This window comes from Oculina patagonica, chromosome 12 (genome assembly GCF_052425735.1).
Source record: "Oculina patagonica isolate OP01 chromosome 12, crgOcupat, whole genome shotgun sequence".
Taxonomy (NCBI): domain Eukaryota; kingdom Metazoa; phylum Cnidaria; class Anthozoa; order Scleractinia; family Oculinidae; genus Oculina; species Oculina patagonica.
Window position 1 is genome coordinate 33,111,639 of NC_135769.1, and position 19,214 is coordinate 33,130,852.

Consider the following 19,214-nt stretch of genomic DNA (forward strand, 5'->3'; position numbering starts at 1 on the left):
GGGATCTGGAGCCTTGGAGTCCTAAACTCTTTTGGGACCCTGATTTGTATGTTTGCTTCGTGTGATTTTGAGTCTTGTTTATGACATTAGATAAAAGTAGGTTTAGCTCCATCCCCCGATACTATTCTGGAAATTATAAGATTTTTAAGGAAAGCAATTTTAGGAGAAGTACCAGCTTTTTACACTCTTTTCTTAATATAAGAGAAAATCGAGGCTGAGATTTGCGATCCAGCTTCTCCTCCCCCAAGTTGCGTTACGTTATGCGTTTGCGTGATGAATCGGGTTGTCAACAGGTAGACTGGTAACTACTATCTGCAACTGTTCCGCTTACAACAAGTACTGCAGCAACACAAACGATGTGAAGATGGCTTCCTCTGATAAGGTAAGGATAAGTGCCTGTGTCACGTCTCGTGTTTTATAGTTGTTCTCTCTGACAGATTAATGTTTTCTGTGTTTCAGCAATTCCTCCTAACAGGAGCTCAGGTTGACGGTAAGTCAGGCTTGTTTGTTTTACTTATTTTAAACATCTCTCGCGTGTTGTTACTGTCGACTCGTTACTAAAATGTACACATGCCCGGCCCTCAATCAAGGCTTTAAAAGCATTCCTTTGCGCTTAGAATAAGTGTCTGGTTAATAAGTTTAGTCTAGCAAATCGCTTTTATACAACTCTTTAAACAACACTTTCTGTTATTTGCAATTTACACCGTATCTTGTATATCTTCGAGCTAAAAAATCATATATTTTGCAGATTCAATTTTGTCGTTTTGCAGTTCAAATTATGTATGCATTTCCGTGGTTTACACAAAATCATTATTGTTCAATGCGCTTTAAACTTTTATGAAGGTATGCGATAAACCGATTGGTTAATTTCTCATAACAAACTTATTGTTTTATATTCTACCCCGCTTTGCTTTTGAAGTAATCAGTTCTTTTACACTAAAACTTCACTCGTGTGTGTCTGTCGAACAATCAATTGGTTATTTCGCTTTAACCAAATACTTCATGGATTCGGAATTTCCGGATAAATCTGTCTTTCGTGATTGTGAGTATTATTTGCTGGTGGCGAGAATCATTTATAATTCACATGTGCTTAGGCTTAAGGGTTTCAACAGTTTTCATTCATCACGAATGGGATGAATCAAAGAAGTCGGTGAAAGAAAGTTTAGTTCTAAATGCATAAAAACCTTTACAACGAATTTATTCGGGAATATGAATGTGGGGGAAATGTACAAAATATTTCTATGTTGTCGTTTACGGCTTGTTTGAGGGATTTTACGTCAAAAACATGATCATTGAAATTCGAACCCATACAAAAATTTGAGCATTCGCTGCACGAATTAATTGTTCAATTTGCTATCCCATTTAATCGAAGCACGAATATTGTTGTGGTGTAAATATAATTTATTTTAATTTTGATTTTACAGTTTTAGTAATTTAAAGGGGAGAATTAGAGTAAAACTTGGCTGTACACCAAAGTCTTTGTGGAAGGAAGGGAGTGTCAACAACAAAGCCTGCTTGCCACACCTGTCACAAATCTATTGTTTTTTGTCACTCTGAGTCACACTCGGTAAAATTCAATAAAAAATTCTTGAACAATTTTGTACAAAAAAAATCCCTGTTGCTGTACAGAAATTTTGCTTTAGTTGTCAATCAGAAAATATGTTTTGGTTGTCAATTCCTTAATGTTTTGTTGCCTTATTAAATATTTTATCATCATATATGTAATGTGGTATAGCAGGGGTTTGATTTAAGCCTTCCTCTGGTGATTTTACCAGCAACCAGCTATTTGTGTAATAGATGTAAACCAGTAGTTCATTGGTAGATCATTGGACCTTAAAAATTATTCAGAAATGGCCTTTGTCAGAGTACACAATTACTTTCATTAGAAGGGAGTCTCAATTTTTTTATAGTGGCTCATTATTCCAGTTCATCAGATCGGCAATCTACATAGTTTGCATTTAACTTATGTTCAAACATTTGAGACCCCTAGAATTAAGTTGAGATCCTAAATTTGATGGAACTATGACATAACTTCTGGTGTATATCGTAATCCCTAATACTTTAATTTCCTTTTTCAGTCAATATCAGTGATAATAATATTATTGGTACATTACAAATTTCTTCCCTGGTTACTAATTTGAGTCTTGGCACATTTGACATTTGTCTCATCATCATTTTAAAGTGATTTAAATAGTATTGTTCAAGTTTGCTCAAACCAAGCCAGTGTTAGTTATGAGTACCAGTATATTTTTTGTGAAAAATGTACCTCATTGGGGGAATAAAGATAGGCCTTTAAATGTAAACCCTGACTGCAAAATCAGAATTTATAAATTAATTTAGATTGCATCTGCAGATCAGCCAACTAGTGCACCAGAATATAAATTATTGTATACAGGTGTATGGAGTGTAAATTATCAAATTATCAATAATTAGAAAATTTTCAAAGCTAGCTTAATAACACATAAAAAATAACCTTGTTATTCATTATTATACGTGCATTTCAATGCCCTTCTAAAGCACATTTTGTCATTTTGCAGCCCTGTCAAAGGTTTTCAAGTTTGCCGATGTTGAAGAGACTGGATATGTTGATGTGGCAACGATTTCAACTCTTGCAGTGCAGTTGCTGGGAGCACAGCTCAGTGAAAGTGAAAAAGAAACAATCAACAGCAAAGCAGAAAGCAAGGCTGAGAAAGGTAATTGTTGGTTTGGGGAAGTGTTAGACATAAACATTTCATTAGCAGATCCAGACCTTCAGCTAAGTAGGTGGCCCGATCATCAAGGCCCTGGAATAAGGAGGCGGCCCGCTCCTGAAAATAATTTTTCTCGGCCCTTCAGGCCTCTATTTGGCCAAAAAATAAGGTGGGGGCCTGTGCCCCCCCCTCGGGCCCCTCCCCTAGATCCGTCACTGCATTTATAAAGGGGTGAGGAAAAGTATACTTGATATTAAGCTTGAACCTGTCTTCAAACCCTTGTAAAAGAAATTAAGATTCCAAGAGACCCATGGAATTTGACTAAAATTCTGTAATTTAAGCATAATTTTTGGGGACCATTCGCAGACTGTAAACACTTGAAAGGGTGAATGTTTGTTTTAGCAGGGAAGTGCAGTGGCGGATCCAGACCTTCAGGTACATGTAACCCTTCAGACCCTGAAATAAGGAGGATGCCCACTCAACTTCAACTTCAACTTTATTACTTCCATCACTTACATAAATAATTTTCCCCTGCCCTTCGGGCCTTAGTTTGGCCTCAAAATAAGGTGGGGCCCCCGGCTCCTCCCCATGATCCGCCACTGAAGTGTACTAATTAGGGGCTAAAATGCACTGTACTGTTAGTTGCATGTACTGTTTCTGTGTCATCAGAACAATGACTTAGTATTGTTTAAGAAAAGCATCCACTTATGTGACTCAAAGGGGGCTATTACATTTGTATTATTTTAGAGGTTTACCTGTTAACCGCTCTGTACAAACTTAATTTTGTTCTTAGGGCTGCTGTCTTACCAGAATTTTATAGAGATCATGATGGAGACTATGCAGACGATGACGCACTGGGGAAAGTTAAAGACAGTTTTAGAAGGTTATGTTGGGTTTGATACTGTGCAGGAGCAGATCCGCAAGAAGTCTCTTAAACGAGGATTTGAATTCAACCTTATGGTTGTTGGTAAGCTTATAACTCGCTTATAACTAGGCAACTAGTTCCAGGATCCAGTTTCAGATCCAGTTCCAGTTCCAGGATCTGGAACTCAATACCACCATTTGTAAGGGACGCTAACGATCTTTTAACTTTTAAACGATTACTAGGTAAATATTTTAGGTTTTAATATTTTTAACTCTTTTTAGGCACCTATTGTATAATACATATTTACATAGATAATTAATATATAATTTTTTCTTTTATACAATTTTGCGTTCACGCACACATTTTAACGAGCACTTGCGCTCCTAGGTGTCGCGTGGTTAAATAAAGTATTGTTATTGTTGTTGTTGTTGTCAATTTTTGAATGGCCCAATTTATATAATCTTATGTTAGTGTTTATTGTATCACTTCATGTTACTGCATATGAGTTAATAAGCCGTTGGTTTGATTGGATAAAAAGTTGTAACTGAAGTATTTCCCTCAATAATTTCAGGTGCAACAGGCCTGGGCAAGTCAACCATGGTAAACACCTTGTTCAAAGGAAGATTGAGTAGAATGTCTTCGACTGGGGCTGCTGCCGCTATTCCCAAAACAGTTGAGGTCAAATCAGTTAGTCATGGTATGATGACATTATTTTATAACCTTCTTTTTCTATTAATAATTGTTGTGATTGGCTGTGACTTAAACTCCTGTTGAACCTGATTGTGTGTTTTGCTTGTTGTTGTTATTGTTGTTGCTGTTGCTGTTGCTTGCTTGCTAAGTTGATTGGTTGGTTCAAGAAATAGTTTTTCAGTTAAATGGCCCTGTCCAGTTGAGAGACATTATTGAAATATTTACTGAGACAATCACAGTTTACATGTAATACCATGTTCTGACTGGCAAATTTTAGTCAGACTTTAATTAAATTGTCAGGATAACTGACTTTAAATAACAGGGCAATGATCATTCGTATTACCAAGTGATGACCATGATTGCAATGCTAAAAACAGGTTAAGTCTGTGCTCAAGCCTATTGGTCCATGGAGCCAATGCTATAGTAATAATTTTTAGTTTCTTTCGCATGAAGTGTACTAAGGGGTATTTCTACTCCCCCATGAATGGGTTCAGTGCTAGTTCATTTTAAGGTTACCCCAAACAATCAATTTCCTGGTACCTATTTTATTACACCTGGGTGGAGAGTGTCATTGTGGTTCGGAGTACAGCTGTAGATTCTCAATTGCCTGGTCTGCAGGGCTGGAACCCAGACCACTTGATCCAGAGTCTAACCATTAAGCCACTGCTCCTCCCACGCATGTATGTATAAAGCTTCAGTTAAATAGCTGTCTCCATGCATTGCATGCCTATGATTCAGTCTGGGTAATAATATTAATTTTTAAATTTCCTTTGTCAGTTATTGAAGAAAAAGGTGTCAGGCTAAAGCTAACGATCACCGACACACCTGGATTTGGTGATCAAATTAATAATGAAAGCTGGTAAGACTCCCATTATTAATGATGTGTTCCAATCACTACATTAATTAGCTTAATCTGTTTTCTATATACATGGAAATTTAGATCTTATTTGTACATTTGTAGAGTGCCTGAAGCACTGCTGAGTCCCTGTGCTAATCGGGAAAACCACAAAAAACTACCTTCTTAGTTGGTATAATGATTAATAAATGCTCTACAATCTGAACATACAGTAAGCACAGTAAATTTTGACTAAGGGGATATTGAGATCCCAGCCTCTAAAAGCCAATTCTGAAAATAAAATGTAAATCCTTAGAATGTATTTGTTTGATCAATAGCCCTTATGCATGTTTACGTCAGACTGGCTAGTTTCACCACCAAGCCTTGCTTTAGAAGTGCAAACTTGTAAATTTTATCATGAACCAATTCCCAAAGCAGCAAATAAGAAAAGAATACCCACGTGAAAACTGCATGAAGGTGGCAGAGGGTTGAGAATAGTTCCCGTAAATGAGGCTTGGTGGTGAATTTTGAGCATATGAGGTTATCATGCTTAAGGCCTATTCATGCACATAATCTTCAAACTTGCTTGTATTTGTTTATTGTTTTTGCACAGCTGGGAGCCAATCTTGAGATACATAAATGAACAGTATGACAAATATTTAGTAGAAGAAACAAGCATCAAGAGGAAGCCTAGAGTTCCTGACAGCAGAGTTCACTGTTGTCTTTATTTTATCGCACCAACAGGACACAGGTGAGTGATGGGTGATGTTTACTGGGATTTTTTTCTTTTAAAATATCATCATGATGATTATGAAAGATCAGCTCACAGGCCATAAGAATTGGCAGGAAAACCATATGTACATCTTATTAACAAAGCACAAGGGCCATACTGGTAGAATATCTACCCATTGTCATGACAGTATTGATCCAGCAAAGCAAGGTCTGAACAGAAGAGACAGTGGACCCACCTAGCAAGGTCCTGAGCAAGTTGGGTTAATAATTTATCACATGACTTTATTATTGAAAAGAGGTGTAAGGACTTTGCCCTGTCAACATAATTTGTTATATAGTACCTAGAAAATATTGGGCTGGTAGTAAAGCACTCTGATTGGTTGATTTTAGTTATTGCCCCCTCAACTGTCTTAATCGTATAATTACCCGTAATAAAGTTGTTGCAGGTGTGCAGAAGCTCTCAAATAAAACACGTTAACAACTGGAGCACCTTTATGTAGAGGAATTTTTTTCTTATTTATTTTCATAAGAAAAGGTTAACCCACTGTAGTGTGCATTTTTTTTATGTAAATGAAGCTATTCAGGTTAACTGCTACTTTGGTTTGCAGTTTTTTTTCTAGTCAAATTCTCCCACCTACATGTACGGCTTTTGTGACAGATTTAGAGGCTGTTACATTTTGTATGTCAGACAAAGTTCTGATTTACAACAACTCTCTCTGTTGTTCAGCTACCAAATAATATCAAATATTTTATTTTTGTGTAGACTGAGACCCATTGATGTGGAATTCATGAAAAGACTAGACAAGTGTGTAAATATTGTACCAGTGATTGCCAAGGCAGATACATTAACTGTTGAAGAGCGTGAAGCCTTCAGAAGGCGGGTAAGGTGGCATCTAGTCTGATCTGCATAAAGCTAACAAAGTTGTCAACCATTTTGTTGTGAGTTGAATGCAAGAGAATTATCGAAAAATCTCACCTGCATTTTGATCAAACTATAGAACGCCGGTTTATTATTAATTTATTTCAATATTATCGTTTTTCAGGAAGTCAATTTTGAAAGTGCATTCTTTAAAATTACCGTCTCTGCATTAATACAATATTGATGGTACTTGGATTTCTAATGACGGAAACTGTAAATTTACGAATAGTGTATACGTTAGCTTATTTGTTAGTCAAGTGTTGACTAAAAATATGACAGTTCATTTGTCAGTTTCATTTTTATGTTACCGAGACAAAAAAAAAACTTCATGGTGAGATTTTATTACTTTGCATTTGCAGTTACGTGAGGATATAGAGAAAAACAACATCAATATTTACCCAGTTCTAAATCGACATGACCTTGATGAAGAAGAAGCCAGGACAACTTCAAGAATCAGGGTAAGTGAAGCTAAGTGAATGCTAAAAACAACCGTTATCTGTTATATTATATCTTTTCAATAGTATTTACAACTCTTTAAGAGTGAATTATTTTGTGATGTCTTGTTTCAGGATCAGCTCCCCTTTGCCGTGATTGGTAGTGATCGTTACGTCACAGTGTCGGGAAAACCTGTTCTTGGAAGGAAGACAAAATGGGGCCTTATTGAAGGTAAGATGAATTTGAGCATGCTTAAACAGGGAAGTGTGTGGATTTGGCGATTTAATCAGATTAATCTTCCGTGTGCTTTTGAAGTTTTTCTGCAAGCTAAACGTCCAGGCTGAAGATTTGGTCAAGTTTCTTTAACTTGCAAATTTGTGCTGAAATAAGAGGCACAAAGAACTTCCATTAATATATTTTTATTGTTGTTGTTTAGAGTAATATATGACGAATTTACCTACTGTACTATGTCTCCTCCCTTAGTTTATACTGTAGTTCGCCTTTGGGGTTAATGCAATAAACGCAATTTTGCATCTGTTTAATATTATTACATGTCTGTAGCTAAATTTATAATTTACCACTTTGCCTGTTGTATTTCAGTTGAAAACAAGAACCATTGTGAATTCTCGCAGTTAAGGGACATGTTAATCAAGTAAGTGTGAGATAACTCAGTATTATTCTACCAACATTACATGCAAAATTAACAATTCGTGCATAATTTATTCAAACATAATTTATTTCTACCCTAGTACCTGTCTAATATAGACAAAGCTCTTGTCAGAGTTTCTATGATGTTTAATGGCGCATGTGTTAATTCTCTCTGCAGGACACACATGCAAGACTTAAAGGAAGTTACAGACACTATTCACTATGAAAGTTATCGCCGCAAGCGCTTGACCGAGGACAAACATGAACAAATCGTTCTACAAAACAATGTTGTAAACATGGATGACATAAATTGCCAAGAAAGTAAAATTTAAATGCAAACAGAGAAGAACAGAATGACCTCTGCACCAGGGCGCCTCGGTCATTTCAAACCGAGTGAGGTCGAGGAATATTAACAATTGACGTAAAATACTTGCTATTCTATATGATAACAATTTAGACTTTTGTTGCAATTTTGAATAACAGACATTTATAGCTTGAAAGTTTTTATATAATGTGTTTAAGAAATTCGTAGTAAGATACATGTAAATTCTCAACCAATTTGCTAAACTCGGAGATCTGCGCAAAACCAGTGAATAGTTTGGTTTTCCTTTTTTCGAACCCAGATTCTCAAGTGGATAATTTCTCCTTACAATCTCAATACATTGTCAAGCAGACAGGTGACGAGAATAAAGACAATCATCAGGCTGCTAGAGGATATTGTCTTGATGTACCACCAAATTCTAAGAACTAACAAAAGAAAAGTGTACCGCATTTATTTTGGAGAATTTCTTCTAGGAACTGAAAGGGTTTCTTGAAAAGATTGTTTTGGATGTCCTCGTGACCGTGTGTGAAAAACAAACCTCGTTATCTGGTGTATACCTACATCTAACAATAGGTAACAATATCAGTATTACCTGCACAAACACGACTGCAGGATTTAAGTTTCGTGAGAGTCAGTGGACGTTCAAACAGCGTTTCAGGAGTCATGATCCAATCCAGAGTCAAACCCATGACCACACTGTGAGCAGTTGACGTGAACTGTGCCTTGTCTAAGTTGTGGTTAGAGGTGTAGCCGTTAAAACAACCGGTACAACGAGGAAACCAAAAAAGCAAATTCCCGTGACGTAATTTTTTAAGAAAACAAATGGAATTAAACATGGTACAAAAGGACAAGGCTTTTCGCTTGCAGTCGGAATGGTGTAATGTTTAAGACTAACAAAACATTTGACGGCAAAATAAAAACGCGGCCATTGAAGTACGGTTATTGGAAAAAATGTATAAAGTGCTACGCTTTTTCGGGGCGTAAAATGTATTACATAATATTACATGAAACAAATTTATCTTTTTCCCTTTAGGCTTATGGTATGAATTTGTAAAATAAGTTAAACTCAAAGTTCTTATTGAAATAAAAATGCAACCTCGAAAAATCCCCCTGACTGGTTATTTGAGGCCGCGACTTTATTTTATTCTTCACTTCCCTATATATTTTGTCTACTACGTTTATACTTCGAGGATGATATATTCCAGTCGTAAGCATTTGAAAAAAAAAAATTGAATTCTCAATCATTGCAACATTAATAGCCGGGGATATTCATGTGGCAACGGTTGGTACGCAAGCGGAAAAATACATGGATTCATTTGAAGCACAAGCATGCTTGAAGAAATACAAAAGCTTGCTGACTTTATATTCATATAAAAACTGTTCACTTTAGAATTTGGAATCAGAATCTACCGAAACCGCATCAAAACCAGGACATTTTTGTTTCGATCGATTCGCTTATCTGTGTGTAATTAAACTGCAGAAACATCCGAGACTCGTCAGAAAAATTTCCTCTGGTGTAAATGAAGTTTGAGAATGCAGCGAGAATGTGCAAACATTTTCCAGTGGTCGCCTGATCCTAACCGAGCGCAAGATTAGAGTGATTGAAAAGTTGAAATGGTGTATAGAAAACAATTCATTAGCTCTATTTTTCGCAAGTTATTGAGCGAAAAGTCTCGTAAAAATGCTTTAGTCTTTTTCTTCGATTTTTCTGCTTAATAAACTGTCATGATATCCTAACTTTTAGTAAACTTCGCGACGCGCGCGCGCAAAAGGTAGGCCTGAATTGAAAAGTGCGCGCGTGCTGAAAAAGAGAACTAACCAATCAGGAGCAGAGAACTATCCCGAAATAAAGCCTTTGCGCTATGTGGATTATTCATTTCTTTTACGAGTTCAGGGGTAAACAACGCCTTCCTTCTTGATCGAATCATCATCTACACCGTTCTAAACCAATTAATGCACGTCGCCGTTCTCAATCTGTCATGTAATAGCAATTAATGACGCGATAAAGGAAACACTCATAACGACAGTAATTTTCTGTGAACCAACACGGGAAAAACCGCGTGTTAGTTTTCAGGAAAATTTCGTTACAATGGATAAGTTCATAACTTTTATGGGCTATGTACAAAATTATGTCGTACCTTCTAGACGAAATGGAAGCACTGAACGTGCTAGAGACATGCGAAAAGCAAAGATCATCTTCCGCAGGATGAGACTCAAGCTAGGCCCAAACTGAACAACAATGGCGGCCCTTCTGGAGAGGAAATGGGCGAAAGTGATGACTCAATGGAACAGGATAGAAAGTTACTACGCGGTGAAGTCGAGGAGGCAAGGTGCCTGCGACCCAAAGTGTTCGTCCAGAAGGAACAAGCGAAGAGATTCGCCGAGGAGACTGACAATTGTAGAAGTCAAGCGGTATTACCGCCTGTTGAGGCGGCTTCTACATTTAACTTAAATACAGCACACAACATATCTAGCAGTGGCGCCAAGGCTGCACAACGTGAAACTTCAGCGGCAAGTCCTGAAAAGCTGAAACAGTCCGAGGTAAACAAAAAGACTCGTTTTCTCAGGCATACCGCTGCCCAGGAATTGTTGCCTGGAACATCAAATCAACAAAATCAAGGCCAGAGTAGGAAATACCCAGGGAACAGGGATTTGCCCGATATTTTTTCAACCGAAGGCAAGCCGCTGATTCAAGTTAAACAAAGATCTATTCCTGGCTACGTACCCGCCAAGCGAACAACCAGTTGTCTTGTGGCAGACAATCGTAGCGTGGAACATTTAGCCAAAGACTGGATCCCCCCTGAAAAGGAAGATAAGAAAACTCGTCTGAAATTTCCAAAGTTAAAGAGAAAATCCAAAAAGAAGAAGAAAGCTGAGGTTAGTTACCGGCACCAAATTCGGATTAGGAAACCAGGAGCAGGATTCCTGGAGTCCTTCTGAAAAGTGCAAAATCCCTCACTGGCTATTATTGGTCTTTTAAGGAGGGTTCCGGGACTCCACATTTAACCCTTTTTAATCCGAATCGTTCGCGACTGTTGTTAAGGCTGGTAGCCTGGACCGGTTCAAAAGTAGGCTAAGGCGTTTATTTACTCACATATATTACTCTTATATATTTTAATCTTTTTAACTTCCATTTTAGGTACACTGTAAGGCTTTTAGCGACTTTTTACTTTTTACTAGGGCCTCTATTGAAAATCCATAGTTTTTAAAATGGTTTTAAATATACAGTGCATAGTTTTTGATATTTTTTAACTGTATCTAGTATATCCCAATTTTTCATTTTTATTTAGAAAAACGTCAGAGAGTCGACGTCGTGTTTCGCTTTTCAAGATTCGTTTTATAGAATTTCTTTGTATAGTGTTACTGACGGGCCATTGTTTTTTTCGAGGGGGAGGGTATAAAAATACTAAAAGAAATATTTGCAGGACCTAAAAAGACAAAATTAATTGTTTGCAAACAACATATGTATAACAAAACATAGTTTGCATTTCGAAAAAAATGATGCAGAGGTGCATCAACTTAAAGAAATGTTTGTAGAGGTAAATTTTTCACCCCCCCCCCCCCTCCAAGAAAATAATGGTCCGTCCCTCACCTAATCTTGAATAAATCTTATGTTATGTTGTTATCTTATCTTGTGAAAAGGTTTGCGCCGTGGAGCCCGAATGTGCAGTTAAGGCAGACGACAAGTCATCAGAGGAAAAGACCATTGGAGCTGAATGTAGAAAGAACATCAGCAATGAAACAAAACATGTACAGAGACGACAGCGACCCGGAACTGCACTGGGAAGGTGGATAAAGAAGCAAAGCAACTCTGTTGCACCAGCACCATTTGATGATTTGACCACTGACCCATGTGATGATGGCTCAATGCCAACGAAGAAAGATACCCTCGACAACAATTCATCAAAAGAGACTGAGGAGAAGAAGATTACGTCATTAGAAGGTAATGAGCCTTTTGTAAGATCTTGCAGGACGATTCTGGTGACTGAGAAAAAGGAGAATGTCAATGTGTTGACAATGACAAGAGATGCTAATGATGAAAAAGAATAAACCACTGAATGCAATGGTCACACGACACACATGAAAAAGAACTCACTGGAAATAACGGAAATAACGGAAATGTTGTTAATATGCTGGATAATGAAGCTGAACACGGCACAAGAAGGACTGTTACACCTGGATACGAAAACGAGGGGGAGAATGTCTCTGTGTTGACGATGGAAGGGAATGCAAATGGTGAAAAAGAGCCTGCTTTTGCACCTTACAAAGGTGTTAAGAAATTAGATAGAGAAGTTGAACACGACACTGCAACAAGGAAGGTTTCATCAGAACACAAACAAAAGCGGGCACCATCGTCGACAATCGTAAGTTCAGCGGATAAAAAAGAAAAAGAGTTACCATTTGAGAATGCAACATCTGAAGCTCAGACAAGTCAAGATTGTCCTGATAACACATCAGCTCATGTCTCCATGGGAATTGCGAGAGAACGAGATGTAATGGACGACCATTGGGACTCGTCATCAGTGAGAGCTGAGCAATGTTCAACTTCTGAGGCAGAAGGGCGTGGCCAGAAATATGCTCCAAGAAGGAAGCAGTTGATTACATTGGACATGAGAAATGGCAATTTTGAGCCTCCCACTGTTTTCAAAAAGACTTTTACTTCTCAGCCCGGCAAACCGGTATCGGTGCAGCAGCCATTAAAAAGGACCCATGCACCGCTAGCAGACGACACAAAGCTTACAGAACAAGAGCGCTCTATTGCGGAGAAAGAACTCGAAGGATCAAGGATGTTTGATTACAAGGAAAGCCTGCAGCGAGAAGCGGAGTCGCAGGACAGCGAAAAGAACTTTCAAAGTAAATGTAAACCAAAAAAGAAAGTTAGATTTAACCTGGATCAAGGAGCTGTGGGGGGCAAACCAGAGATTGGTACAAACTGTCCGGTGTCTTCCACAGCGCATAGCAGGCCTGAAAAAAAGCTTTCTACTTATATTCAACAGTTCCAGGCGCTTACTTATAATGACTGGTTACCAGGCACCAGTAGTGACCTTCTACCTCCTCTTCCCGATACCAAGCCAAAATGGCACGACGCGGGACCATGCTTGCCTTCTATCAAGCAGGAAAAGAAGCAAATGGTGGAGGACTTTCTTTCAAAACACAAAAGAAAGAAGGAAGTGGAATTAAAAAAAGATTTTGAAGGCTGGGGTGAACCAGAGCCTGAGCAGTTGACACGCTTATTGGAGAAACCCATTTCAGCACAACGTCCCCGCTACCCAGCACACTGGGATCCACTTCACAACGAAAGACCCCATGAGAGGGGTGGGCAAGGATATTGTTTAGGAGTTAATGAGAAGAAACCTGAAAGAAGTTTCTTGTCACATTCCTCTTCTGAAGGTACGCACATATTATAATTTCACCAAATCATACTGATTTGCCTTGTTCGGGGAACTTATTTCAGGTCATTTTATATTTAAATCTTTTAGAGTGGAACAGTCGAGATGAGGAACAAGATGTTATTTTCCCAAGAAAGTCAGAAATATGTCAAACTCCTCGAAAAAGTGTTTTGAATGTGGATTTTCCCTTCCGAGAGGATGATGGTAAAATGGAAGAACCTGCCACCTGGTGCAGAGCAAGCAGGATTTACAAGTCGTCTCCTTATCCTCTGTGCAAACAGACGACCGAGGACTTCAATATGGATTTGGAGGATGTCGAAAATGACTGGTTGTAAAACAACTGTTCCCAATTCATTTTTTTTTTGTACATTAGTTTTTTTTAACGGCACTAGGAATCTGATGCTGAGCATACGGCACAGCATCATTAATTAGTTTTCAAAATGACTGTTCCCAATAGGAGGATCAGTGAAAAATATTTTTTCGAAGTTTTCATTTATCTTTTTGTAATAATATTAAGTTTTTCGAGAAATAATAAAGAGCGATGTAAATACAAAAAGGGCTTTTATTCTATCTTTTTGTAATAATATAAAGTATTTCGAGAAATAACAAAGAGCGATGTTGTTACAAAAAAGGGCTCTTGATAATATTTTTCTTCCGCATTTTATCTTTTATTTAAATTGTAGAATAACCATTTCTCATATTTTAAAGGAAACAAGCACTTGCATATTTTAAGCTCTATTTATCTTAAACAATACCTTAATGACCCGATTTAGCGTCCTCGTTCCAGCAAGCAAGCTTTCCTTCAGAGTGTTTGTTAAGTGGATAAATCATTCCCAGTACATGGTTCAAAAGTGACTTTAGAATAATACGCTGGGAAGGAATAATACTTAACTATTAGTGGAAGAACATAGTACATGGCTACTAGAGTTAACAAGCCATCTTCCAATCTTCTGTGCAGACGGACTATACAGTCATTCTGCTGTATATTCAACTACTGTCATCATTTGCTTTACAGCCATTCATTCTGTTCTATATTCATACAGGAGAATGACTGTAAAGCGTCTGTTGCCAATAGAAGTATCACTGTTTAGATCGAAATATTGTTTTCGAAGTTTTTATTTTATTCTTTAATTTGTAAATTCGTTAAGTTTTGTTTTTAAAAAATCTGATGGTTTAATAATATTCTAAAGACCGGTCCGTACCCTAATTTTTTAGTCGTCTAAACGCGCCTATATGGCCCCGTTTTGATTTAACTGTTTCTCTACAAAAGTGCTCAGGTCTGGACTATTTTTTGACGGGTCCGTACCCAATGTTCTCTGTTGTGACTGTGAACGGGCTTTTATAATGGTCTGAACTTTTGCTATTCCTGTTCACTGTACCTGTTATGAGGAACAAAAAATTCACAGCGTTATCGAAAAGGTGAAACAATTGAAATATCTTAAGAGTAGTTTTAAACATGGGGTTATTTAGGTTTTTCTATGACGTACTCGTTCTTTGTTACTCGTGATATGTTGCAATCTTTCTGGTTGCAATTTGTGAGGTCTTTTTAACCTGTTATTTTGTTATTGGGAAATCAGTCTGCTCGAGAAACAGTTGGAGATTAGTTTTATATTGGAATAGGTGAGATTTTTTTTGGGACATTTCTACAGGAAAAAATAGAACTTCCTGATCTGTTCACCAAGGCAATGCGGAATCACGAGCTGTTGAGACAACAGAAGCCTTTGCTTACATTTTGCATTTTGATATTACTATCATGCGATCAGTTTCCCGTCTACCATTCAATCCGGCTATTTATTCTCTCTAGTCAGAGAGCAGGTTAAAATATATTGCATTTAAGAGTTAAGCTTTTGATTTCATTTGGCTTCAACGTTTCTGAGAATCACAGAAGGGTGATAAAGTAAAGTTCTCAGTTACAGCAATGAGTGAGAACAGTATTAGCATTGCACTGAAGAAACTGTTTTAAAAAGGTTACAATTAAAAATAGTTAAAAATGTCATAAATTAAAAGCCACTGAAATAGTTGCATGTACAAATTATGTGCTAAGCTTGAGAATTGATTTCTTTCAGATTTATTAAAGGGTTATTGACAGGTGTTTTAGAGCTCAGTACGCTACAATAAAAACAAAACAGCTGATGAAAAGGCTTTTTATACTTACCTGTTAATAAGCCTTGTACTTTAGTTACATAGTGAATCTATATCCGAAGATTTTTATTCTTTTTTGCAAATGGCAGTACATTAATTTAGTTAAACAACGTTTGAGCGTGTAAAGAAAGCGATGAATTAATTGCAGGCTTTACTTCAGCCGGATTCCGCCCCATGATCGTCCTCCAATCTGCGAAAATTTCTTTAAACGCCAACCATAAACGTACGTTTCGGTATCTTTAAAAATGTTTGAAGTTATGAAAAATAATTTAATCTTGGATCGTAAGGCAACTGTATACTGTATGGGTTAGAATCAGGATTAAAAGTTACTTAGAATTCGCATGTCAGTAATAGCACTTATATACATATTGTTAACTGGAAAAGTAAATAACATAAATAACAAGTAGGCAACCAGCGATGTTGTGGGGCATGAAGAAAACTCGCCACATGTTTCTTTCTTTTTTTCTAAGCCATGTATTGTTTTCTTCTGTTGCTGGTGGCTCAAGTCCTTACGCCGCTATCTTGAAGTGGGCGAAAAAATAATACGCAAATCGGTGAGATATCCCTCATTTCGTAAGTGAATATTCCTACCAATTGGCCATTATCGAGCTCTTACAGCATCCTCGCACCCATTCCCAGTAAAATGCTCTAAAGATTAAGACAGATACTGTGTAATGTTTTCGATTACGATATAGTTCGTAACGATCTTGAGCGCCTGCAGTTCAACTTAAACCAACTTTAAACTTTGAACGTGCAAACAGACTATCACGCGACGTTATTCACATAACTTAACTCTTTAAAAAAGTCGCTTGTTATCTACTTATTTACATTCATTTCTTCACTTGCAGTTATCTTCTATTTTTCAATTTATATTACACACAGACCATAGAGTCCTTTTGCAGGATTCACTTTTCTAATTAGCAAGTCTGCAATTTTAGTCAATTGCACTGTAACTAATTATCGTATAACGGGGCCCACGCAACGTAAGAAGCGATTGCAAAATCTTTTACGTAAACGTATTTTAAACCGATCTTACTACCAGTAAGATTTCAATACATCACGTGGATATCACTATATGTGTCCGTAGCACATGCATGAGTCTATTGTTAAAAACTACGTCAAAGTTAATTCTTTTACTGCGAATAACTTTTACCACCAGTTAGCAACCTAGTAAAGGTTACACTAAATTGCCTGTCGATCCTTTTCAATAAAGACAGGTGATACAAGAAGACCTTTATTGTAACAAAAGTATACAGGATTATAGTTTGTGAACCTACAAAAAAACGAGGGATTAGACCCATCGATTAACCCTATTAACCATCCATTCATAGATCGATAAAATGTCATGTTTACCGACAGGTACTGTTGGTTTCATAAGTATAAAAAAGCCGTTGAATATCAGTAATACATTGGAATTTTTGCAGACCGTTGTTCAGTTGTAACGCGACCTTCGTCTTGTGTTAGTTTTGGGCTGGAACAGAAAGAGAAAAGCATCAGTTCTCTAACAATGCCTCGATCATTTACTATCAGGAGAAATATCAGAAAGTATCCAGATGTATCAAAAACTATAGGTAAGGGTTTAATTTCCTTAAGTGTTTGTGTACCCTATCATTCAAGTTAAGCTGTGGTAGTATAGAGGGAGCCGTTCGAAACTGTTAAAGAGTTTGCAACACCGGATTAATTTCATATATCTTGAGATTCAAATCAAAGTAGTAACCCAAATAACACAAGACTATGCATGGCTTACGAAGTATTTGGCACTCGCAGTTTGATTTGTGATCCGTCCAAGCCATAATAAAGGTTTTACTGAGTAAGTCGAGCCTGAAAATCAACTGTTTCCATCATAAAGCAAAGCAGTAAATTGTATTTTCTTATATATAATTTCCGCACGAGTGCGGAACAGTAATTTGTGAAAAATCTGAAAAATCAAACGCTCTACTGTAATCTATAACATCGTTGAATTTGTTTTCGCTTCCATGCAGTTATTCAGGGACTGAGCAGCCTCAGTTTCTCAGCTCGATTCTAAACTTAGATCGCTATATTTATCTAGATTTCACTTGGACACAAGTAGACGCAAGTGATCAGCTTGCGACTGCTTGCAAATGGCAACATTACTTCAGTTCTTTTTCTGAATGCAGGGAAGACTGAAACTAAGCGAAATGCAATGACTTCAGAAGAAAAAGCCTCACGTGAATCAAGCGTCGAGGCTCTCAGAGGAGCAGTCAGTCCAATTAAGGAGACAGACTTTAGAGAGCAGTTGCCGGAAGTAATCACTTACGAATGCGCCGATGATCTTCCTTTTTCCGTCAGCAAAATTCTGGCATTGCCCACCACCCCTGACAGGAAACGTGTTCACGGAGAAAAGCTCGAAAAGGCCAATGATCCTACAAAATACGACTGCCCTTATTGTGGAAAAGTCTTCAAAACTAAGTACACTTTTGAGAAGCATATGAGAATGCCCGAACATACAAGTGAGCGACCATTTGCTTGTCCAACTTGTGGAAAAGGTTTTCGACTGTCCAGCACGCTGTGTCGACACAAGATTACCCACACCAATCAGCGACCATTCAAATGTCAAATCTGTGAAAAAGCATTTAACCGACACTCTACGCTGACCACACACTACAAAACGCACAAGAATCTGGTGACGAATGACACCCAGGTTACCCAGCAGCGTTATGACGTTGCAGATTGGAATGCGAGTGGCAGCTCGACTATCACTATAAATCAACGTGCCTGGTTCAATCCGATGAATTCACTTTTGTTAGCTAGTAATTGTAGCCAAGATTTACATTTTCCTAATAAACTCTTATTACATTAGCATGTTACTCTAAATTGTGACTAGCATTACTACACCGGCAAATCCTAAAAGATATTGTCAAGTAAAAACAAGTTACTTAAACAAAGCATTAAAAGAAATGCAGTTCCTTTTTTCCGGGTAATTAGTAAGGAGAAGTAACAAGGCCTTTACATGTTACGTATGCTACCCACACTCAGGTCTCGTTTACATGAAATTCTTCTCAAATCTCTGACACATTCATACTGTTGTCATGTGGGTATTCTTTTATCTTTAATTCTTTGGGAATTCGCTCACAATAAAGTTTACAAGATTTAACTTCTTAAGCGAGGATTGGTGGGAGAGGGTTGGTGGTGATGAAATAAGCTTTCGTCTGGTGTAAATATCCATAACAGCTGTAAACAGCTTGTATAGAACGAAGGGTTTGAAAGTCAGAACTCTTGGCAAGGGAAACAACAAAAAGTTCTTCTTCAACAATTCCTTCTAAGCAGATTGAGAATATTTTTATACTCTAAAACCAGTTGTATGCTCAGAATATCGACAGAGAAACGAAGCTCACAAATATCTTGCAATAAATGTTAATATTTTAATTTGTACTTTTTTATAAAGTCATTAAACATGATTAAAGTCAACATTTTCAACTATTGAGCGTGAAAGGAGCATCATTTATTGAAGCAAAATCGCTCGGCGCATTCCCAAACCGCAGTCAAAACGAATAACTCATACGCTTATGAATTCGCAGATGAACT

The 19,214-nt window shown here is 37.4% G+C and overlaps 1 protein-coding gene and 1 pseudogene across 3 annotated transcripts; both read left to right on the top strand.

Moving 5' to 3' along the window:
* Positions 1-330: 330 nt before the first annotated feature.
* LOC144631644 (neuronal-specific septin-3-like) lies at positions 331-9,234 on the top strand. Of its 2 annotated transcripts, XM_078490127.1 has the most exons (12): positions 331-382; positions 460-490; positions 2,538-2,693; positions 3,484-3,657; positions 4,127-4,252; positions 5,023-5,104; positions 5,694-5,831; positions 6,576-6,693; positions 7,091-7,189; positions 7,301-7,397; positions 7,767-7,818; positions 7,993-9,234. In XM_078490127.1, the coding sequence occupies exons 1-12, from the start codon at positions 365-367 to the stop codon at positions 8,144-8,146; spliced, it is 1,245 nt and encodes a 414-aa protein (XP_078346253.1). In that variant the 5' UTR covers positions 331-364; the 3' UTR covers positions 8,147-9,234. The 2 variants fall into 2 exon arrangements, with proteins under 2 accessions (XP_078346253.1, XP_078346254.1); XM_078490128.1 differs by lacking the exons at positions 331-382; positions 460-490 and adding an exon at positions 907-1,042.
* Positions 9,235-10,163: 929 nt separating this feature from the next.
* Positions 10,164-12,186, top strand: LOC144633569 (uncharacterized; annotated as a pseudogene). Its single transcript, XR_013567071.1, has 2 exons — positions 10,164-11,013; positions 11,779-12,186. The product of XR_013567071.1 is annotated as an uncharacterized LOC144633569 (transcript).
* Positions 12,187-19,214: the final 7,028 nt, after the last annotated feature.